The sequence below is a fragment of the Pelophylax lessonae genome (genome assembly GCF_965119305.1).
Source record: "Pelophylax lessonae genome assembly, chromosome: 7".
Taxonomy (NCBI): Eukaryota; Metazoa; Chordata; class Amphibia; order Anura; family Ranidae; genus Pelophylax; species Pelophylax lessonae.
In genome coordinates this window covers 174344689-174368786 of record NC_138774.1, presented here as the reverse complement: position 1 = coordinate 174368786, position 24098 = coordinate 174344689, and the positions used below count along the sequence as shown (strand labels likewise).

The following is a 24098-nucleotide window of genomic DNA, read 5'->3' as shown; positions in this document are numbered from 1 at the left end:
GGAGGGAAGGGGTTAACTTTATTGGAGAGGAAGGGGTTAAGTGTGTCCCTAGGGGCGTGCTTCTAACTGATTAGATGTGGCTGTGTGTGCAACAGCACAGATCAACGGTCCTACATAGCAGGACCGTATGATCTGTGCTTTTACACAGGGAAGAATGACAGGCGGCTTTGTTTACATTAGCCGCCTGCCTTTCTCCCTCCCCACCCGACGATCGCCGAGTGACCGGTCCCACGCGCAGGCTTTTTAGGGAACGAGCAGGCACCACTTTTCAGCAAGTGGTTAAGAGAAAAAAAAATAAAAATTCTTCCTATATGTCATGATTAAATTTGCATACAATTAACATACTATATATATATTTTTTTTAATATTTTACTTTCTTTTTAAGCATTTTTCTTCCATGGTATGCAATGCAAAATTAATAGTGACTTGAACAGATCATAGCACAGTAGGATAACATTTTTATATATAAATTTAAAGCTTACCAGAATAAAAACAGAAAACACAGTGACAATGATCTTGCCATTTTTTTTTTTTTTTTTTATTATTACTAAGTAGCTTTATTAGTCATACAAATAAATAAATAGAAGATGCCCTGGAACGCCTCAGCACACCCATACAAGCTGCGTTTGAATGGAATGTGGACCCTTGGTGGGGTGTGTAAGCAAAGAAAGTCAAGGAATACCATTCAGTTTCTGCGGCTGGTGGCGAGGCAGTAAATATTCAGTAAAAAGCTAGAAAAAAAAAAAACAATATACAGTAAAAAGACTGCATAATTCAGTGTCTTGTACAAGTTTTAGGTAACAGTGCACATGATTCAGGGCACTGAGACAAACACTGGGTCATAAGCAGCCTCTGAAGAGGCAGGATTACAAAAAAGGTCAGTCTGTCCCAAAATACTTTTGTCCAAAGTGTGTAGGGGCCACTGGGTGGACTTCAGTGGTTAAAATGGTTATGTCAGGAAATTCTTGAATGATGGAAATTGCACCTGTTAAGGAAATAAAGATATTTAACGTTATAGCAAACATGCATATAAATTTATGTGGCACAAAGAAAAAAAAAAAAGTGAGAAGATTTTGGTTTATCTGTACATCTTTGGACTACATCACAGAACACGGAGGGGTTTAAATGGCTCTAAAGCCAGGACAATTTTTTTACCTTAATGGAGAAAATGTCCCAGTAATTGTATGCACCCCCCCACCTAAAAGCTTACCCGAATCCTATATCCATCTAGACCTGCTGGACCCGTTTGCAGCACTTATCAGTGTTCCTCTCCTCACAGGACACAGAGGCAGGAGCGGGGAGCCACTGGCTTCTGCTGTTGTCAATTTCTGTGAGAGGGGGGTGGGCAAATTGCACTGTGTGTCGATGCTTGCACTCAGCAAGCCACCTGCTGACTCGCGCCCAAGCTGGTCTATGTGGACACACTCAGAAGAGAAGGAATGGGCCTTAACTGGAAAAAGGAAGAACCTCATCCTGATCCCATAGGTCTGAGAAAGGAGCGGACAAATCCAATTAGAAATAGTGGATTCAGAAGCCACCTGACCCTTACAAGGATGTTAAGGCAAAACAGTCAGGGAATCAAACTGCTGAAACAAAGCTGAAGACAAATGCTAACAGCCAGGACAAGTGTAAAGCGCTTTTTCTTTTGGACACTTGGGTGTAGGAAAAGAGGATGGCAACACAATGTCCTGATTCAGGTGAAATGAGGAAACCACCTTATCCCGGTTAAGAACCAAGAAAGGCTCCTTGCAGGAAAGCACAGCAAACTCCGAGAGCCTGTGAGCCAAGGTATTGGCCACCAAAAAGCCAACCTTGTGTGTAAAGGCCCGTACACACGTACCGACTGTTGGCCGAAAATGATCGGCCGATTTTCGGCTTGTTAGTATGATGCTTCCGACAGCGCCCTTTCGGCCGAAAAGAATCTGTCGTGCAAACATTAAAATTTTTGTTGGCCAACACCAGAACGGCCGATTGTTCGCCAGTCAGTACAGAATTCGGCCGACAGACAGCAGATTTGCAAGACTGGGCATGCTCCGAAAAGAAAAAAGACAAGGAAAGTTAACCATCACATGACATCACTTCTGAAGTCAGCTGTTGTTGGCCGACAAAATTCGTGTGCAGTCTTTTGCAGTTTTCAACAGACAAGACAGCCCTCGGACAAAAGACGGCCGATCGTTCGGCCGACGATCGGTACGTGTGTACGGGGCTTAAGAAGCAGCATAGGAATCTCTGGGAGAAGATTAAAAGGGATAAGACTGCAAATCAGACAAGACCAAGTTAACCTCCCTGGCGGTATGATTGTTTCCGATCTTAGGTGCTGAAAGCGGTACCATTATTTTGCATGTAATTCTTAAGAATGAGCAGCCCAAACCAACTATTCACATATGATTTTTTTTTTTACTGTGCGTTCCTTCTTTGGTATGATAAGTTTGAAACACAAAACATAAATTATAATATAATAAAAATATATATGTACAGTAAAACTGCAGGCAAGGGCACTGGGGGGGCAAACTAATGTCAATTTATTTTATTTAGTAATGTAATCAAATAGGATTACAATATATCAGTGTGTGTGTTTTACTTTTCAAATTTGCCGCCGGTTCCACCCCCCTGCGAGCGTCACGTCGCAGGAGACGGAAGTCGGGGCTCACAAGGATTGGGCGGAAGATCCGGCTGCTGTATGCTGCAGTGACACATTGCGGGATCCCGGGGACAAGATAAGCCACCTCTATTAGGATCCAGCAATGCTCCCTGGCGGTACCCCGAGTGTGGCTCAGGGTTACCGCTAATGGCACTGAAATTCAACCCCGAGCCACACTCGGGAATACCGCCAAGGAGGTTAAGGTCCATGGAGATGGAAATGGCTGCACAGGAGGAAACAATTAGAGTGACACCATGAACAAAAGCTTTGACCTAGGAATAACAAGCAATGGTCTCTGAAAAAGCACAGGCAAGGCTGAGATCTGTCTCCGGATGGTACTCCAAGCCAATAAACCTCTACAGGCCAGACTGGAGAATCTGCCCCACAACATTGAAAGAAAGTGAACGAATTAATTAATTTCCCACCTAATGAAACAGGCCTTCCAAATGAAAGTACACCTTGGAGTAAACTAAAGAGTCAGCCGTCAGCACTTAAGTGGTCTGGATAAAGCAGCATGCACTCTGTATGAATATACTAACAAAGTAATAAAGAAAAAATAAAGTGATGTATGAATAATTGTGATACTCTTCAACAAGTATACAAATGTGCATGAACAAAACTGAGTTAAAAAAAAAAATAGATCAAAATAAAAAGTCCGTAAGTGTAAAAAAAAAAAAAAAATAGTTCCAGTGTATTTACGCCTTAATCTCAGTGAATTCTGTGTGCTGCCTCCACCAAATATAAAAAGTGCACACTCACCAGAACCAGTTGTTGTCTAAAGCCTCTTCCATCTGGCTTGATGAAAATCATCAGTTTCCCTGATGACTTCACATGTGAAGTTGAAAGATCTACCCAATCCATAGAGTATCAGAAGTATTTTCATAAGGAAGACCACTGAACAGTGAATGCGCTTTTGCTGTCCTAGAACTTAGACAGCAACTGTTTCTGGCGAGTGTGCACTTCTATTTAGTGGAGGCAGCACACAGATGGTAATTTAGTTATTGTTGAGTAAATACACTGGAACTATTTAATTTACACTTATAGACTTTTATTCACATTATTGTGATCTACTTTATTTGATTTAAAACTCAGTTTTTTTAATGCACATTTGTATACTTGTTGAAGAGTATCACCATTATTCATACAGCGCTGTTTTTTTTTTTCTATACACATTCCTGGAGGTTGACTTGCGAGATAGAGAGAAAGATGGTGGATGCTCAACATGTTACTCCCTAAATACGGGTGTATTTTGGGCGTCTTTAAAGACCCAGAATGTCATCCAGTGGGACCATCAGGGCCTTCTTCAAATAGGAAATAGCAAGGCCAATGGCTGGACACTGTACTTGCTGTGCCCTAATGAACAGAAGTCAGCTTGGTTAGTGGATGTGAAAGGCAGGATGCCTGAGATTTCAGATGGATGCGTTAAGAACTGTAGGCAGGGAATCCGTAAAGAAGTTATTGGGACACAAAATGGCTGACAAGTTCACCCCTTTTAACACTGCTACAGCTTGTATTTTAACCCATAAGGGGAAAAACACATAACCAGATGCCATCCTGTACTTTGAAACACCACACACAGAGGGAAGACTGTAATGGGGGCCTTCCACAAACAGAGGCACTTACCGATCCATGCTGTAGGGCCTAGTAGGCCGTCCCACAGGGTCTACAGGGACTCTACTTTTCTCCAGAGGGATCACTGCCAGGACCTGTAAAGCACCCTGGCACGTCGTTCCGCATCAAAAAGCGGATTTAACAGGCCTTCCCTACTCATGTATGTGGGGTCTGAGTACAGTTACTCTTCTATTAGCCGAAACTGATTTGGATGGGCCCAGCTCTGCCCGGATGTTATAAAAAAAAAAGTCTTCCTTTGCAAGTTAATAGACTTATCTTAAAACTAAGCCATCCAGCAGTCACTGCTGTCAGGGCTTCCATCTTCACCTGGTCTTTCTTCCGGGCTCCAGCCATTTAAATGGCCGTGCCCTGATGACATCACTTCCATGGGAACTATGACTGCGGCACAGTGCTCTGAAGGGACAGCATTCTGCCCCTTTAGAATGCAATGTGCATGTGCCGACGAGGTCATCAGCTGCAGAACTAGTACAAATCTCCACAGTGCACATTTAGGAGATATTCCTTGTACCTACAGGTAAGCTTTATTATAAGCTGCCTTTTTTCTGGTTAGTTTCATTAACTGGAAAGTCGGCAAATTAACCCATGTACTAACCCCTTAGTGTCCTGCGATACATTATTAAGAAAGCATTCATTTTTCACATGGTTTCCAGCCAGATACAGCTGTCATTGAGCAGAAAGACAACGATTTAATATACTGTAGATTACCTCGTGATTCAGGAACACTTTCCATCTAAAGCCCCGTACACACAATCAGATTATCGAACCATCTGTCTGTTTTTTGTTGCATGCTAGTCTCATGTCGAAAGTGAAGAGGTTATTTTCACATGGAAATTCCCGTACGACAGAATTGAACTTCAGAAGTGATGTCATGTGTTGTATTGATTTGTATGGGTTCTTTTGTCTCTGAGCATGCCTAGTCTTGTTCTTAAGATTTTTTTTCAGATGAAAACTGTACTAATTAAGCGAAAATTGTACGTGTTGTTGACGTACGATACAAATTTTATAGCCTGAACATCCAGTTTTTGTCGTCCGAAAATCCGTAATCGGCTGTTGAAAGCACTATACTAACAATCTGAAAATCGACAGATCGTTCGTCAGACGAAATTTTCCTTCCAATTTTCGTATAGTGTGTACGGGCCTTTAGTGTGTCTCTATTTTGGCTGGAGAAACAATGGAAACACCTTTGGACAGCAGAATTGTCATTGTCAGAGGGGGTATTGTCAGATGCACCAGCAGATTTAGGATGGGTTTGACAAACAAACTCTGGCTAACACTTTAGGAAGTTAAAATAGTTCTTTTTCCCTTTTGTGATAAAGGTTTTACATAAAACCTCCTTAGCCAAGACAAGAAGTGAATTACTGGTAAATTTAGGGTAAAAAAACACTAAAAAAGAAAAAAACAAATGCAGCCACCACACCTAAGGACTAGTAAGCTGCAATGGAATACATTATTTTTGGTTTTAATACCGCTTTAAAATCTAGAAATCATACAATACATACAATGGAGCAAGCAATGAAAGACTACAGTAATTGCCAATGTGGTAATTTCCAAAAAGCCCCACTAGTAATAGGTTTCCTTTGGAACCTCCTGAACATGTTATCAATGGATTCCTGCTTAACCTTAGCATCACCCTGAAATGTTATGGAATCATGGAGATCAGATTCTTTAGAAACCTTTCTGTAACCTATTTAAGTTTTATAAGCTTTAACATCTTCAGGTTTTTCCATGCATGATTTTAATCCTAAAACCATTTGTGCAATAAAGTGTATGGCAATGCTAAGGTTGTGAGTCCTAAATTTATTAATACAACTTAAAGGTCCGTTCACAACTTTTCATAAAGAAGAAACATGCACAGTCCTCTAAGGTTTCTGTGCTATAGATAACCAAGTACTTAAAATTGAAAAAGGATAAAAGCAAGCACCAAGCTATTTATAACACTTATATTCAAATATTCCATTTGTTATGGGCAAATATAGGACAAAAAAAAAAATCATGCAGAGAACATTTGAGCTCCAGCCCACCACTGGATTTCCATAAAGGAGTTGTAAAGTCAGTTTTTTTATCCTAATGCATTTTATGCATTAGGATAAAAAAAACTTTAGTGTAGCAGTCTTCCCAGCACCCCTTAATACTTACCTGAGCCCCATCTCTCTCCAGCGATGTCCACAAGTCCCTCGGCCGTCCAGGACTGAGACATAGCCCCGGTGGCATTTGCTCCCATGGCTGTCAAAGTCAGTTAGCTAATCAGAAGAGCGAGGGGGGCAGGGCCAAAAGCTGTAGCTCGGCTAAGGTGCCCCATAGCAAGCTGCTTGCTGTGGGGGCACTCGACAGGAGGGAGGGACCTGAGAAAAGGAGAATGCAGGCTGCCCCGTGCAAAACCAACTGCACAGAGGAGGCAGGTATAACAGGTTTGTTATTAAAAAAAAAAAAAAAAAAGTGACTTTACAATCACTTCAATGTACAGCCTCGTTAACTTAAAAAAAAAAAAACACAACACACACACACACACACACACAAACTGATCACACTAGGCATGAGAGCACAGCGTGTTTTTTTTCTTCTAGCTGTGCTGGGAGCAATTTACTTGGAAGACCAGTGTAATGCTGTTTCTCCTCTCCTATCTCTTTGAGCTTATGCAGCTAAGAAAAGGTTATGTGAAAAGAACTTGTTAAAACAAAAAACTCAGAACTACACTAAATGCTCCCAATAGTCTTCTTGGGGGAAACACCTTTATGACCAAGTTAAGATAAAAATCATGAAAAAATAAATCATGAGCACAAGAAAGCTGAAACATACATTATGGCAAGTTTGCAAACTGGAAACTTTGTATTCAGCGGAAATGTACAAAGATGAATAAACTGGTGACTACTGTGCAAAGCCTGAACCCTGAGCAATGCCAATTTGAGGTCCATATGTGTTAAAGTGATATTAAAAGTCTGGGTTTTTTCTTTAAAACAAACATGGTATACTTACCTGCCTTGTGCAGTTGGTTTTGCACAGAGCAGCCCAGATCCTCCTCTTCTTGGGTCTCTCGCTGACGCTCCGAGCCCCTCCCTCCTGTCGACTGCCCCCACAGCAAGCAGCTTGCTATGGGGGCACCCGAGCCGAAGCTCTGTGTGTTCAAACACGGAGCCGCGGTTCGGCCCTGCCCCCTTATTAGCTGACTGAGCCAATGGTGCCGCTGCTGTGTCTCAACCAGACGGGAGAGTCCCAGGCGGTCGAGGCACTTGTACACATCGCTGGATTGAGATGAGACACAGGTAAGTATTAGCGGGTGCTGGGGAGGCTGCTACACGGAGAAGGTTTTTTATCTTAATGCATAGAATGCATTAGGATAAAAAAAAAAACTTTACAACTCCTTTTTGCCGCTGCTCACTGAAGGTTATAGCTTTCTGCAATAGGGAACCACGCCAACGGTGTACTCACTTTTCCATAATACATCATATCTAATATTTGTGTTGAATAAAGTATTGCAAAGGGCAACTTAAAGGTGATATTTTTAATTAAAGCACAATAATCTGGTGACTGTTGTATGAATGGAGAACCATGTTGAATAAGACAACAATTTCCATGGGGTGTAATTGGAGAGTATATGGCGAGTAGGATGAAGAGGTGGCCTTTGGGGAAAAGATTTCTGTCATCTCAGTTGCACCTTAAAAGTGTAATTTGTATAATAGCTTTGATCTACTGACTGCTACACGCCGTTTTCAATTGCTCTTTCCAAGTGCATCTGTTGCTGCTTTCACATCCTAAAGGTAAGAGTATAAATTCCACTGAACGTTTACTACTGCAACAAATGCAAGCACTTTGGGTTTTCAAAAACACTGCACTTTATTTTACTAATGTAGTGAGCGCATTGATTTCTGGTGTACTTTTAAATTGTAAATGGATATCCAAGTCTAACAACTACTCTTAACAGTACGGCCAAAACATCATGGCTGAGCAAACTTACGTTTGTTCAGTTTTAAAGTAAATTTTACTTTGGTCACAAGTGCAATAATGGGGGCTGCCATAGCTGATGACCTTTCTGTAATGCTAACTGCCTGGCATTTCTGGTGACCCACCACTTCAATACGTCATTACTCCACAAGTCTACAGATCAGCAAATTAACCACTTGCTTAGTGGGCACTAATACCCCCTTCCTGCCCAGGCCAATGTTCAGCTTTCAGTGCTGGCACACTTTGAATGACAATTGTGCGGTCATGCAACACTGTACCCAAATTACATTTTTTGCACACAAATAGAGCTTTATTTTGTCAGCATTTAATCACCACTGGGGTTTCTATTTTTTTGCTAAACAAAAAAAAAAAAAAAAAAAAAAAACGGCCACACGTTTTTTATATTCTGTTAAAGTTTGCAAACCGGTAATTTTTCTCCTTCACTGATGGGAAATGATGAGGTAGCACTGAGGGTGGGCACTAAGGGGACCGATGTCCCTTTAACAGAAGTCGGTTCACAGCTTTATTATTTTCTTCATGCTGACAACGTGAAGAAAAAAAAAGAAAAAAAGCCAGTCCCCGGCATCGGTTACTTCCGTGATAATCTGTCATCAGCTGACAGCTGATCATGTGGTAAGGGGCCCGCGGTGATTGGCTCTTTACCCTGCTCTGATCAGCCTAGTCCCAAGGACTCAGCGATCACAGAGCGCACCACCTGCGCACCCCTTGGGGAGTGAGGGCAACACGAGAACGTCCATTTATGCCCTCCCGACATTTTTAGCCCGCGCTGTAGCCATCTTTTGGCTATAGCATGGGCTTCAACTGGTTAATGCAAGATGTTCTCATCTGCAATACCTGTTCCTGGTTGGTGTCTCAACATGCTGAAGCCAGGTCACTGACAGCCAGACAACTAGCATTTTGCAAACAAGGTCAGCAATGTCAGTCTACAAAATACTTGTAGTACAGGTTTTCTTCAACAGTTGCACTACCGTTATCAAATTTTTCCATTTAAACACACTAAAGGCTGCTATATAATGGCTGGATTTTTGTGCACAAATGGACGTTGACCCCGACTTAATTACATGGGCATCGAAAGGGTTAATGTCAATTTGTGTGTGTAAAATATCCAAAAGTCTTACCATGTGGGGTGGAGAAGAGACTGAGAAGTATAATACAGCTAGGTTGGACTCCATGTTCAATCAGAACTTTAACTGCTTCAATAACCGTATTGCCAGTACCTGCAGAAGAAATTTACCACAAATGAGGACAGGTAAAAACCCTTTTAAAATCTGATCTCAACACATTGATAATCTACTTATCACGCTTTAATCACACACAAATACACATTGATCAGCCATAACTTTATGACCAATGACAGGTTAAGTGAATAACATTGATTATCTTGTTACAATGGCATCTGAAAGTCTGTAGGATACATTAGGCAGCAAGTAAACAGCGGTGATGGGTGAAGGGTGAAAGAGTGAAGACAGGTGGTGGCCAGATCACTGGATTTGGTAAAGGGGTTTAAAGAATTATTTTGCACAGTGCACTTTGTAATTTGAATTTTTATTTAATTTTGGACTTATTTTTCACCATTCAAAGTTAATTTGTTTAAATATAGTTTTTAAAGGCTACCTTTGGAACATGTAAACCATGTTCCACCCATATTTAAGGTGGAACACACAAAAGGTTCCAGCTCCTGTCTCCCCCCCCCCCCCCTCCTTTTGTGACAGCGGGCAGGGCATCTTCTCCTCACACTAGCTGTCAGAGTTTAAAAACAGCGTCGCCATGCGGGGGGCTCTACCCACATGTCCATGCCATTCGTTCACAGAGTTCTGTCAATGAGTGGTTTACAAGTACCATTGGCTACTGCATCCAACGGCTTGTAATTCTCAATGAGCTGGAAGGGCACCGGTGAGCTTCCTCATAGTACATGGATTGTTCCTGCAATTCATTAACTGCCTGCTCGTATCAGAGGTACAGGCAGACAGTGTACTGAAAGAATGCAAGATCTTGACATTGCACCCACGATCTGCTGATCACAAGTGCAATGCTTTTTAGGCTCCAGTGTAAAAAAATAAAAAATTAATAACGGTAAATGCTTATTTTTTTTTTTACCTGCAAACGCCACCGTCGACCCAGTTCTGCTGTGATTTTTCACAGCAGATGCTGATCCAACGAGTGCCAGCTAATAGATTACAGCCGACACCCACTGATCGTCCCCGTCCCTCTGGAAGCTGTAAAAAAAAAAAAAAAAAAAAAAAAGAAAAAAACCTGGCTGATTCTGCCAGTTTCTGCCCTCCCCCATGTAAACTGACCACGGTGCATCAGGGCTCCTGAGCCCTGACATCGTGGTCAGTTTACGTGCCTCCGTCATTCGCAGCTCTCCTCTGTCCTCTCCACTCCCTGCCTGTCAGCTCGGGAATCTATGTCTCTCTGTCTCCACCTCCCCCTCACTCATGTCGATAGTAAAATACTAAAAATCGCTGCCAGCTCCTCTCTTAGACTTCCATCCTGCACTGTGTAATCTTGTGTTAGAAAAGAAGCCTTTAAATACCTTTTTGTGATTATCTTCAGGCCGGTCACGTGACTCCAGGTCGCTCCAGTACTCCGATCCAGGGCTACAGCGGGAGGAGCCAAGCAGCCAGCTCAGCGATCACATGACTCCCGGGTGACGTCAGAGTGAGTTCGGCTCCTCCTGCTGTAGCCCTGGATTAGAATGGCCAGGAGTCATGTGACTGGCCTAAAAATACTTCACAAAAAAGGAAATTTAAGGGTTAGATTTTAACAAACAATTACACAGTGCAGAGAACAGCTTAAAATAGGGGGGCTGGCAGAAAATCATAATGTAGGGTTACAAACCTTTTAGAGCTTAACTACGAAAAAGTACAATAAGAAAAATTCTTACTTAGTATAGGGTACATTAACAAAACTTTTCTCCGGTAAATATCTGGTGGGAACTTTGCATAATAGACTTTGGCACGTTGTGTTTCTTCATCACTCTGGATTAAAATTTTTCCAATGCGGATGGAGCGGCAGCAGTCTCGCAAGCCCTGTTCCATGGCTTCACCTATACAAAGAAATAATGCTGAGAGTCAGAAGGAAATAAAGCAAAAAAAAAAAAAAAAAAAGCAACCTAAGATATTGGGGGGTCCAGTTCCGCTTTAAAGCAATTGTAAACGCTCCTATTTTTTATTCTTCATGAACCACTTGACGACTGCCCCACGCGGGCGGGTCTTCTGCCACACAGGCTGAGAGAAATCAGGAGTTTCAGCCAAGCTGAAACGCCCCGATCTCTTTGTGGCTGTCACAGAGCCGCCCCCACAGTCAGGCATACATTAACCCCCTCGATCACCCCCAGTGTTAACCCCTTCCATGTCAGTGTCATTTATACAGTAACAGTGCATATAATTCAGTCAAAAAATCTATCCCGTAGTTTGTAAACGCTGTAACTTTTGCGCAAACCAATTAAAATACGCTTTTTGGGATTTTTACCAAAAATATGTAGCAGAATATAAAATTTTTCTAAACTAATAAAAAAAAATGATTTTTAGAATTTTTTTATTGGGAATGTTTTATAGCAGAAAGTAAAAAAAAAAGTGTTTTTTTCAAAATTGTTGCTCTTTTTTTGTTTATAGTGCAAAATCTAAAATCCACAGAGGTGGTCAAATACCACCAAAAGCAAGCTCTATTTGTGGGAAAACAAAAAGGACATCAATTGTATTTGGGTACAGCGTCGCACGACTGCGCAATTTTTCATTTAAGTAACGCAGTGCCGAATCGCAAAAAATGGCCTGGTCATTAAGGGGGGGTAAAACCTTCCGGAGCTGAAGTGGTTAAATAAGCATGTTATACTTACCTGCTCTGTGCAATACTCCTCTTCTAGAGTCCCACGCCCGTGCTCTAGGCTCTCGGTTTTGAACACTTCAATTAATAAAAAATATATACTGAAAATATTTGGTTCTTACTTTGCAAACACAAAAGTAACAGCCTATAATGTAATTGCTTAATTGTAAGAGCCCTTTCACCCATGCAGACTGTTCAGATCCGCCTGTCAGTTTTTCAGGCGGATCTAAACGGATGCCCCATGCATCTCTATGGGGCATCGGATGTAAGCGGAGACATCGGATCCGATCCGTCAAATCTGGATGGAAACCCTATTTTCCATCCATCCCCCATAGAGAACAGCGGGGACCTGACAGCTCCGTCTCCGCACACAGCGCGTAGACAGAGCTGCCATCCGCCTGCTCAGCGGGGGATTGGCGGATCGATCCCCCGCTGAGAAAAATTGAGTCCGCCGACGGACTCCCATGTGTGAAAGGGGCCCTAAGCTAAAAGCAGTTTGCTTCATTGCATGTGGGTGGCATTCCCTTCTTAAAAATAGTGTGACATTTATGATGGAAGGAAAGAAAGAAGCACATTTACACAAACAATTTTGCTTTCAAAATATGCAGTACTGTTCAGCCAGTTTTGTGACTCATTTGAGGGAGGAAGAGAATAAAAGCAGGTTGGGTTTAGAATAAATTGGACTACAATTCAATATATTAAACTTATGTTTAGATTAGGACTAGGTAGATCATAGAAATAATGCACTTTAACATGTCAGGTTTTAGTGAAAAACATTTTAGGCTCCGTTCACATGTCAGCGTATGGATCGCGGGCAGAACCGCCGCGGCTCCGCCCGCGATCCGGAGATTATTGCAAATCGCGGGACGCCTGTGCGTTGCCCGTTGATTTGCAATAGCCCCCCAAATGCTGAGCGATGTAGCGTCCCACGATTTGCAATAATCTCCGGATCGCGGGCGGAACCGCGACGGTTCTGCCCGCGATCCATAAGCTAACATGTGAACGGAGCCTTAGGAAAGAACTGGAATTAAGTGTATTTGTTGAAATAAACTAACTGAACCTAGCATGGCAGTTACTTACCACTCCTCATAATGCTCACTCCACAGTTTCCTTTTTCAAATTTCACTCCCTCATACTTGTACCCTGCAAGGAAGAAAAAAAAAAAAAAAAAAAAAATTTGGTTGTTGCTTTGCTTTAAACAAAAACGACATCAAGCAAACAGAATCTTACCTGTCGGAGTAGTAACAGTGCATTCTGTATATGGTAGTTGGTTCAGACCCTCCTCAACCACCAACCGGATCTGAAACATCAACACCAATATACATTAGTCACATGCTCTATCACAGTGGTCTCCAAACTGCAACTACCGGACTGGATGTAGTCCTTTGCTTGCCATTGTCTGCCTCCTTGAGGGACTGTTCTTCCCACAGTTACGAGGCCCTATTCCTCCCACGGTTACGAGGCCCTATTCCTCCCACGGTTATGAGGCCCTATTCCTCCCACGGTTATGAGGCCCTATTCCTCCCACGGTTATGAGGCCCTATTCCTCCCACGGTTATGAGGCCCTATTCCTCCCACGGTTATGAGGCCCTATTCCTCCCACGGTTATGAGGCCCTATTCCTCTCACTGACACCAACAATGAGACCCTTTGCCACCAATAACAATAAAGTAGAACTACAGACAAAATATTTTTTTCAAATTTTGGATAGAGCAATGGAGTAACCCTCCATTGGAGAACTACGGATTGACTGATTATCGGCAAGGCCGATATGCACTTTCCCCAATATATCGGAATCGGCCCCTGAGGTGACCCGATATTGCGGGAAAGTGCTTGTATCGGAGTGATCCCTGCAGCTAGAGGCATCACCCTGGTACCAGCGTCCATAGCAGATGGTCGGCTGTCTTGTAATGACAATGATGCGGCTGAAAGCTGCTTGCTCGGCTGACATTAAAAGGAGCGGGATGGAATGACTCACCCGTGGCTCGCCCGGGAGACCCGGGCAACCAGCCTGCATGCCTGCCGAAGAGAAGACCCGATCAAAGCCGCATTCGGGTCTTACCGGGTTTCCATGTAACATCACTTCCGGGTACTCTGCGCCAATTTCAAAAACAATTACAGCATTCACAGCAGCCAAACTTGGCATTTTGAATGCTTTTAAGTGCAGAGGAGGGGTTTGGGGTCTTTTAGACCCCCAGATCCCTCCACAAGAGTACCTGTCAAAGAAAAAAAAATGTTTTTTCTTTAAAATGTACGAACATATCGGCCAATACCGATATGCGATGACCAAAATATCGGTATTGGCAATAAAAAAAATGATATTGGTTGATTAGAAACCCTCAGATTTTTATGCCATCTGTTTTTTGCCATCTGTTTCCCATGGCAGAGATTTCCTCTCGCTTCCTGACGCACAGCTAAACATGAAGTGAGAGGAAATACCTGCGAATTCCTTGGGGTCCCCCAGTTCACCAGAATTAATGTCCGACTCACCATTGGAAGATTTCCACTCTAGAAATCCTAAATTTTGAATTTTTGTTTTACTTTCATTTTCAATGATAATGATATACAGGACAAAATCGAGGGGGCAAATCTCCCTAAAGGGGACACGGACAGCATTAAAAACAAACAAGCCTTCTAATCCCTTACCACTCTATCCAAAACTAAAAAAAAAAATTATTATTTTTGAAGATATTGGGGGTCATTTGAAATTTTTGTGTGGAGCATGTGTTTTATGATAGAGTACGGGTTCCCAAATGTGGACAGAAGAAGGGAGAATAGTGCCTCATAGTGTATAAGTGGGAGCAACATACTTGCCAACTGTCCCGTTTTTGCCGGGATAGTCCCAGCAAATAGGAGCCTGTCCCAGGTAATTTACATTGTCCCGGCAAGTGCCCGTTAATGCCCGTTACGGGCAGCCGATGCCCGTAAAAAAAAAAAAAAAAAAAAAAATGGTTGCGGGCTGACATCGTAACTGCGCATGCGCCGTTCCGACGCCTGCCGGGCTCAGGAAGGCTTGAACAAGGTCAGCTGGGAGGGGCGCATGCGCAGTTACGTAATGGCGCCATTTTTAAATCAAAGGCACTCGTTCTCGGCAGCGCCTCGCCGGCGCCAGCTGCCACAGCAGAGCAGAGAAGGACCCCTGAAGAGTGAAGACACATTCACAGACATGAAGGTAGGTAGGATGAAAGCAATAATCTTATGTGCAAAAAAAATCCGGTAACAGACGTGTAAATAAAGTGTTAAACGTGCTCAGGTGTGACCATACAAAAAGTGTAATATGCAAATATAAATAAAGTGCAAGGTGTAAATAAGTACGATAAAACCTAATTATACTATCTGGTAGGGTCTACTCAATAAAGAGAGAATTACAGGAAATTGAAAAGGGAATTTCAAACTTAAGACCAACGTATTTATCTCTGATTAGCGCTATAATATATATATATATACACACACACACACACACATTTTTTTTTTTTTAAAAAAGCACATGAGTGGGAGCTGCAATTCAGGTTTAGTTATTTCTTGTGGTCCACCATAACAGTGCAACTTTTTGAATTTTAATAAAGTAATATCCCTTCTTTTGTTTTTTAGGATTTAGGTAAACTTAGGGTTTAAATTAAATAGAATAACTACAATATTTTGATCATTATACACTTAGTTACTTTACAAAAAATAAAACAGCATATTACTGGGAAATACACATACCAACCGATCTGCAGAAAATACAAAATCCCCTCTGCTTGTGGTCCTGTAAACAAAGAAATGGACAATTACCATCGTGTTACTGTAATAATAGCCACACCAGAGCATGATGTCAAGTACTTCCTGCCCACATGAGCTTTGCCCAATGTCATCTGGAACCCCCAGTTATTTACCACCAGAACCAGCAGTATAAGATCTCCCAGTGCACTACTAAATCCCTTTTCTGCCCGCCATTTTAGAGATCCATATTCTGGCAATTCTTTTTGTGGAAGGAATAAAGTGACGCTGTTGTCAAAAAAAACAAAAAAAAAAACACATACAGTATCTCACAAAAGTGAGTACACCCCTCACATTTTTGTAAATATTTTATTATATCTTTTCATGTGACAACACTGAAGAAATGACACTTTGCTACAATGTAAAGTAGTGAGTGTACAGCTTGTACAAGGCCCCTCTCACAACTAGGTCCGTTGACGGATGAAAAACGGACATCAATGCATCTCTATGTAAAAACAGATGACAAAGATGTTTACAATCGCTGACCGGCCTGCTCTCTCAGTGGGGAGAGATCGCTGGTGCCCGGCAGCAATCGCGGCCGCCAGTCCCGTGAATTGGCATCCCCACTGCCTAGTGGGGGCAGGAGCATGCCGCCGGTGGCGGGCACTCGCCCCCCCAGCACCATGTGTGCAACCAACGTAGGACTACGTCATTTCACGCAGTCGAACCAGCCTGCTGCAGTAAAACTGCAAGGGGTGGTTGGCAAGTGGTTAATATTTGATAGTACACCCCTTGGAAAATATTACTGAAATCAATTGAGAGATATTGCCACAATTTTTGTTCTCAAATCCTCAGACAATTTTTTGCTACTCTGTCTCCCCTCTCCATGCTCCGTGTGGCACAGGTTGAGTCAACTTTAACATTTTAACTAGGGATGCACCGAAATGAAAATTCTGGGCCGAAACAGAAACCGAAAATTCAGGATGCCCTTGGCTGAAAATGACTTTTCCCCCCCAAATGATTTTAAAATAGATAGAACAGGGGCATACGCCAGAAACAGGCAGCGACATACACCTGTAGCTGCCATCCTGACGCAGTATATGTACTGTGACGGGTTGGCAAGTGGTTAATTGCCAATGGAATTTGTATTATGCAGCATGAGGGGGTTAATGTATTGCCACTGGTCACTGATGCATTAGTGACCGACCAGTGGCAGTTAATTAACCCCTTTGTGCTGTATTAGTGGCACCAGTGCCAGTGTTAATTAACACAGACAGACAGATTCAGCAGTCCCCCTGCTGCTGATCACGTGTGTAGAAGAGATTGACGTGTGTAGAAGAGATGGACCCTGAAGAGGTCCTGATATTTCTTTGGTAGTGAGGTTAGTGTCCGTCACAGATGTTTTGCAGAGCAGCAGTGCAGAAGAGGAGAGAAGCTATAAGAAACATCAGGGGGAGATCCCGGCATCCCTTATAACCGTGGTGGGAAAGATCCTGCAACAGGTGTTTACACACGCTGGTATACATTCATATCTGGTAAGAGGCTACTGAATCTGTCTCCAGTACCAAGGGTGTATAGGGGTGTAACCTTTCCTTCACGGTATGGGGTGCTGTCACTTCAAGGTGTAAAATATATTCCGCCAACTAATCCCCATCTGCTGGTAAGAGAATCCTGAAGGTGGTGGGAACCTTGTGTGTCGCCTTACACCCTATTGGACCTTTTTGGACTTAATTATCACTGGAGTTATTACACTGACTTTTATTTGTATTTAAAGAGGTAGTATACGCATTCATAGTACTTTATATATTTAAAATCGTATTTATGCATATAATATTTTTACCTTTCTCCTTTGCCACTCACTCTCTCCGTTGTTTAGATATTTTGTTTTTAATTTCTAATTACATCATCCGCGCATGCTCAGTTCAGCCTGATTTTCCGGCAAGTTATTGCTGCTGCCGGAATTCAGGGTCTCTGCCGGGGCTGCGACATTTCCTTTGCTGGACATCAGCCCCGTGCTCACGCCAGACTCCATCCGTACCCATTCAGCAATTCCTCCACTACCCCATTTGCAACGTGTTGTGGACAGCCTCCTATTGGCTGTCAAACTGGTTCATGGACCAAAACGATGCTTGGTTTCGGCGGCTAGTACGCGTGCGCAGGATTTCGGAACAGAACGAACACTGAGGGCGGAAATACTTTACAGATAAGGACACGGAAACAACAGTAAGGATGGCGGCGCTAAACATGAGGAAAAACACCTCAGAATGGGATCAATAAGAGATGCAAGGATGATTTTTATCATTTGCTTTACAGACTAAGAATGACTTATTACAGGCTTTAAATTGAAATTGAGGAAAAAAAGGTCCGAGTATACTACCGCATTAAAAGCATGGACATTACACTGTGAATTTCATTTGTTGAATCCACACCCTTTTTAACCACTTGCCTTCTGTGCACTTAAACACCCTTCCCATCCAGGCCAATTTTCATCTTTCAGCGCTGTCACACTTTGACTGACAATTGCGCGGTCATGCTACACTGTACCCATATGACATTTTTATCATTTTTTTCACACAAATAGAGCTTTCTTTTGGTGGTATTTAATCATCTCTGGGTTTTTTATTTTTTACAAAAAAAAAGAATAAAGACAGAAAATTTTGAAAAAAAAAAAAAAAGTTTTTCTTATTTTCTGCGAGTAAATTTTGAAAATAAAATTTTCTCCTTCACTGATGTGCGCTGATGAGGTGGCACTGATGGGCACTGATGAGGTGGCACTTATGGGCACTGATGAGGTGGCACTTATGGGCACTGATGAGGTGGCACTTATATGCCGCACTGATGAGCACTGATAGGCGGCACTGATAGGCACTGGCGGATGGCACTGATGGACACTGACGGGTGGCACTGATGAGCACTGATGGGCGGCACCATCAGTGCCCACACTCAGTGCCCATAGTGCTGCCAGTCAGTGCTCATCAGTGCCTAGATGAGCAGGCACTGACTAGCAGCACTATGGGCACTGATTGTGTGCATTGAAGGGGGGCACTGTGGGCACTGATGGCGGGCACTGTGTGTTTTTTTACCTTTAGTAATCAGGGCACTGGTGATCAGTGCCATGATTACATCGCTGTGTGTCCCCGGCGGCTAACGGCTCCCCCTCCTTCCTCACACTGTAGGCTCTGTGTGAGGAAGGAGCGCCAGCGATGAGATGATCTCATATGTTTACATATGAGATCATCTCTCATTGGACGGCTTGATCACGCGGTGAATGGCCGCTGTGATTGGCCATTCACCACGATCTGTGATCGGCCGTGTCCAAGGGACACGGCCGACACATATTCTTCCCAATGCGCGCTCGCGGGAGCGCGCGGGGGGCGGGTCACTGGGAGGCCGTTTAAAAACGGCCTCCCGAAAATTCAAGTCCGCGCTGCAGCCGTATATAGGCTGTAGCGCGGATGGGAGCAGGTTAAGGGTATTTCACATTTGAATTTGATCATTCACATATTTTTTACGATTGTTATAACATTAGTGTTACACATTATTGTAATCACTAACATGTTATTTGGCACATTATTCGTTTAGCGCACCAGACCACCATTATTCTATAGTCAAACACATTTAACAAGGAACCTTCCATGGAAAACCTTTTGTACTCTAGGAACTTGTCTAAGTTTCTGACGTTTATGATAAGGTGGCATTTCCCCGAGGGGTTTGGGTACCACAAACACATGGGAGTAAAAGCCTTGGTTAAGCAGACTTTCTGGCACTGGCACTACCACTTGCTGTTCCCCCAGCTCCTGGATCCCATTTAATAGGGCCCTCTTTTTTCATACGTCCTTGGGAGGACGTTAGGTCATTTTTTTGTGGGGGTTTGGACAAGAATTCTAGGCGGTAGCTTTCTCTAATGAGTTGAGAAATGTATGGACTGACTCAAATTTTCTCCCACTGGGAAATGAACTGAGACAGTCTGTCCCCCCATTTGACTCTGGCTTCACTTGGTATTCTTGGTGCTTAAACCTGGAGAGGGGAGGAGCAAATTACTTCTTTGTCAACCTTTCCCAAAACTCCACTTCCTATTGGGTTCCTTTTTAGATCTTCATTTCGGTGCATCCCTAGAATAAACAGTGCACCATCTTTGGTATTCAGGGGAGGAATAGTGCCCCATAGTTGGTGTCAGTGGGAGAAAGGGCACCCCATTGTTGATGTCAGTGGTAGGAATCATGCTCCATTGTTAATGTCAGCGGGCAGAATAGTGTCTCATATCAGTGGGATCAATAGTGCCAAAAGGCCCAGAGAAAGTCAAGCAAAGGGCAGCAGTTTGGAGAACTCCTGCTATAGGTAGAGAATGTGCATATACATTTTGTAAAATTTGTTTTAAAATCATTTTTACCTAAAGGCTCATTCACACCAGTGGGCACACGTATAATGTGCCAGCCAGCACATTGGTGTGAACGAACCCTTCAGAAAGCACGGCTTTTTACTTTGCTCTCATATTAGAACTCTATTGGGCAATGCTGCCAATGGGGCTGGTGTGAACGAGCTCTTAGAAAACCGACACCATGCTCCACATTTCTGGCTCATCCCAGCAGGGGTGGGACAGAAGCTGGAAGCTGTACAGCTTGTCTTACACATGACAGCATTCTGCATGGCCCAGAGTGACAACGCAGCTCCTGCAGAGGGACACGCTCTGTAAGTGTTGTCATCCTTGGATAGGAAGTCCCCTGCTGTCAGGATCAATAGGTGAAAAGAAGATTGAATAGGACACCTGTCAGGTTTTTTTTGCTTTCTGTGACCCCGTTGGGGAGATTCACCCCTTTTATCAGGCCGTTATTATAGAAAGTGAACGAAAACACTCCCCAAAAACAGGTATAAAAGGGAGAAATCTTCCAGTGGGGAAACTAGGGCTGGTGACACCCTGGGATTCCCTTACTTTGGAGGGACTTCCTCTCTTTTGGCTATGAGACACTATGAGAAAGTGAATCTCCCCAATGGGACATAGAAAGAAAGAAAAAAAAAAAAAACTGACAGGGGTTATAACCTTCAATTAGGGCTGATTCACACCACAAACACGTGTTGCAGATCCGTTCCAGGTGCATTTATAAAGCATTGCAGATGATTTTTTATTTTCTTCTTTTTTGCTTTTTCCCCCCCCCACTGTACTTTTTTGATGGCTCCAGGGCATTCTGGTGCATTTTTGAAAGCGTTTTAGGCCCCTTTCACACTTGTGCGACTTGGGACTGCAAAGTCGCATGACAAGTCATACCCCATGATTTCCAATGAGTACCATTTATAGCTGTGCGACTTCAAAGTAGTCCCTGCACTACTTTGGTCATACTTTGATGTGACTTGAGGTCCATAGACCTCAAGATTACACAGGCATTGCGTCAAAGGCGTGCAACTTTCATGTTGTTCGAGTGTGAAAGAGGCCTTACCGTGTTCCAGTACAGGAAAAATGCAGCATGTTCTACTCCCCCCCCCCCACCCCCTTTCCGGAACTGGAAATCCCTGGAATTACCACACTGGTGTGCATTATACCATTGGAAACCAAATAACCTACTTTTTGCTGCAGAGAAAAAAAAAAAAAAAAAAAGAATAAAAAAAACGCACTTCTGGATGATATGCTGCAGATGAGTGTTTGCTTACAGTTCCCAGCACACACAGCTCTTGTGCAATTTTGATACGCTTTGCTGTTTTCCAGTACAGAAAAAAAAAACTCTATAGAGTGTCCAACTGCACCCCCCCCCCACTCTATAGAGTGTCCAACTGCACTCCCCCACCCTATAGAGTGTCCAACTGCACCCCCCCACCCTATAGAGTGTCCAACTGCACTCCCCCTACCTATAGAGTGTCCAACTGCACCCCCCCACCCTATAGAGTGTCCAACTGCACCCCCCCACCCTATAGAGTGTCCAACTGCGCACCCCCCCCCCCTATAGAGTGTCCAACTGCACCCCCCCCCACCCTATAGAGTGTCCAACTGCACCCCCCCTATAGTGTCCAACTGCACCCCCCCTCACCCTATAGAGTGTCCAACTGCACCCCCCTATAGTGTCCAACTGCACCCCCCCCCACCCTATAGAGTGTCCAACTGCACCCCCCCCACCCTATAGTGTCCAACTGCACCCCCCCACCCTATAGAGTGTCCAACTGCACCCCCCCTATAGTGTCCAACTGCACCCCCACCCACCCTATAGAGTGTCCAACTGCACCCCCCCCACCCTATAGCGTGTCCAACTGCACCCCCCCTCACCCTATAGAGTGTCCAACTGCACCCCCCTATAGTGTCCAACTGCACCCCCCCCACCCTATAGAGTGTCCAACTGCACCCCCCCACCCTATAGAGTGTCCAACTGCACCCCCCCACCCTATAGAGTGTCCAACTGCACCCCCCCACCCTATAGAGTGTCCAACTGCACCCCCCCCACCCTATAGAGTGTCCAACTGCACCCCCCCTATAGTGTCCAACTGCACCCCCACCCACCCTATAGAGTGTCCAACTGCACCCCCCCACCCTATAGCGTGTCCAACTGCACCCCCCTATAGTGTCCAACTGCACCCCCCCCACCACTCTATAGAGTGTCCAATTGCATCCCCCCACCCTATAGAGCAGGCATGTCCAGGCATGCAGCCCACAACCACAGGCAATGCGGCCCACTGCCCCCTGACAATTTTTTTTTTTTTTTTTGCTGGGAAGGAAGAAAGTCGGAGTCGGGGGCATGGCCACAGAGGGGATCAACCACTAGTTGTGTTAAATTAGTGCTGGGGGGGCGCGGCAGCACGGGAAGGGTGCGGCGGCGTTTTATAACTTATATACCTTAACTAATAGTATATATTTTATATGCAGCCCGGGAAAGTTTCTGTACACTCAATGTGGCCCAGAGAAGCCAAAAGGTTGGACACCCATGCTATATGTAACCCTGTGGAGTTACACAGGCTGTATTATCTGAAATGCCCAGTAGATGGCAGATGGACTCAGTATGCTGTTAATAAAACATTGAGCATTGATCACATGACTGGCTGCCTTGCCAGTCTCATGATTGTGGCATCATCGCAGGTCCTGTTAGGACTTCCAGGCACAGCGCTGAGGAAGGAGGTCTTCTAAAAGTTACCACATGCTCAGCCAGAGAGAGGACAGGCTACTAGCCGTGAAAGACTGCAGCACAGAGATAGAACCCTGCTGAGAGAACTTGCTTCACCCAAGACCACACCAGCTGAGAGAGGGACCCGCTGGCAAAGACAAGCACTGAGTCCAGACGTCTGGTGAATTCCATGAGAGGAGACTGCCGCGGACTGATCTGGTTAATTGCGTTGTGAGGGTAAGCCAAGCCTCTCCCTGTATCACCACAGGGCACCTGTCTCCTCACTCATAGTAAAGACTCTGAGGTTCAGAGTGGACATTGCACATTTCAGGCTGCTTCAATGACTCTGTGGAGCAGGACTTCTAAGGGCCCCAACTCTCCTATGTGCACCAACGGCCATTAGGGTGAAGATAAGGGGGTGGGACGCAGGTGTGCTAGTGGGTGGGTGAGGAAAATCCACATTGCATTGTTATCTGTGTTACTCTATTGTATTTTCCTATGTATGTTGGTTCATTTGCTACTTACTATATAAAGTTAGTTCGTTAGGCTGTGTCAGTCTCATTGCACTGTATGTTCCCAGTGGGACCCCACATCCCTACCCCGGATGCCCCACTGGGTGGAGGCACTGCCGCAGACATGTACCCCAGCTCCCATATAGCGGAGGCTCAGGACCCGCCTGTCAGGCATAGTGAGTTAACTAGGTTTAGGGACCCCAAAGACACTAGGGGGCGTCCCCAAAACCCGTTACATATAGAGTGTCCAACTGTCACCACCGCCCCCGTCAGTCATACCAGGGAGCTGTCACTCCATTCCCATCAGATATATTATGTATGTATTTGGGACTGGAGATGGCTGTCCCCAGCAGCCCCATAGCGCAGCCTGCTCACCTGTCCCGGATGATGGTCTGCAGCTCCCGGATCTGGTCATTCATGGGGAGTAGTTTGAGTTGAGGTCCCACTTGCTGCAGGTGATCTTCCTCCAGCTCTGGACTCTCCTTATCCGTCTCATTGCTGCTCCCGCTGCCATCAGCGAAGCGGATCTGCCGCTGGACGGGTTCCTGCTGCTGTTCCCCCGGCATGTCTTCCATGCAGCCCAGCACCACTCGGCAACGTGCAAAGCTTAGAAGCCTATCGCGAGCATCCTGGGTGGCGCGGCTCGTTGGTCAATGCGGCTGCCAATCACATTGTGCCCCCACACCAACGACATGATTGGCTCCTTTCCAGGAACTGGAGGTGGAGCTTTGCATGGGCATGACCAACGATG

The 24098-nt window shown here is 44.3% G+C and overlaps 2 protein-coding genes across 2 annotated transcripts in view; both read right to left on the bottom strand.

Moving 5' to 3' along the window:
- Window positions 1-24098, bottom strand: part of RPL7A (ribosomal protein L7a) — a 475634-nt gene that overhangs the window by 321094 nt on the left and 130442 nt on the right. The window lies entirely within an intron of this gene.
- Window positions 537-24037, bottom strand: UPRT (uracil phosphoribosyltransferase homolog). The gene is made up of 7 exons (XM_082262774.1): window positions 23723-24037; window positions 15763-15805; window positions 13289-13358; window positions 13139-13201; window positions 11121-11282; window positions 9352-9450; window positions 537-985 (listed from the first exon to the last, which is right to left on the bottom strand). Exons 1-7 carry the CDS (start codon window positions 23920-23922, stop codon window positions 879-881), a joined length of 744 nt encoding a protein of 247 aa, XP_082118900.1. The 5' UTR covers window positions 23923-24037; the 3' UTR covers window positions 537-878.

Coding starts and splice junctions, on each gene's coding strand:
- UPRT (XM_082262774.1), bottom strand. CDS start 23,922: ATGGAAGACATGCCGGGGGAACAGCAGCAGGAACCCGTCCAGCGGCAG. Junction 15,806..23,722: donor CAGACCATCATCCGGGACAG/GTGAGCAGGCTG, acceptor CTTTGTTTACAG/GACCACAAGCAGAGGGGATT. Junction 13,359..15,762: donor TATTTTCTGCAGATCGGTTG/GTATGTGTATTT, acceptor TTGATGTTTCAG/ATCCGGTTGGTGGTTGAGGA.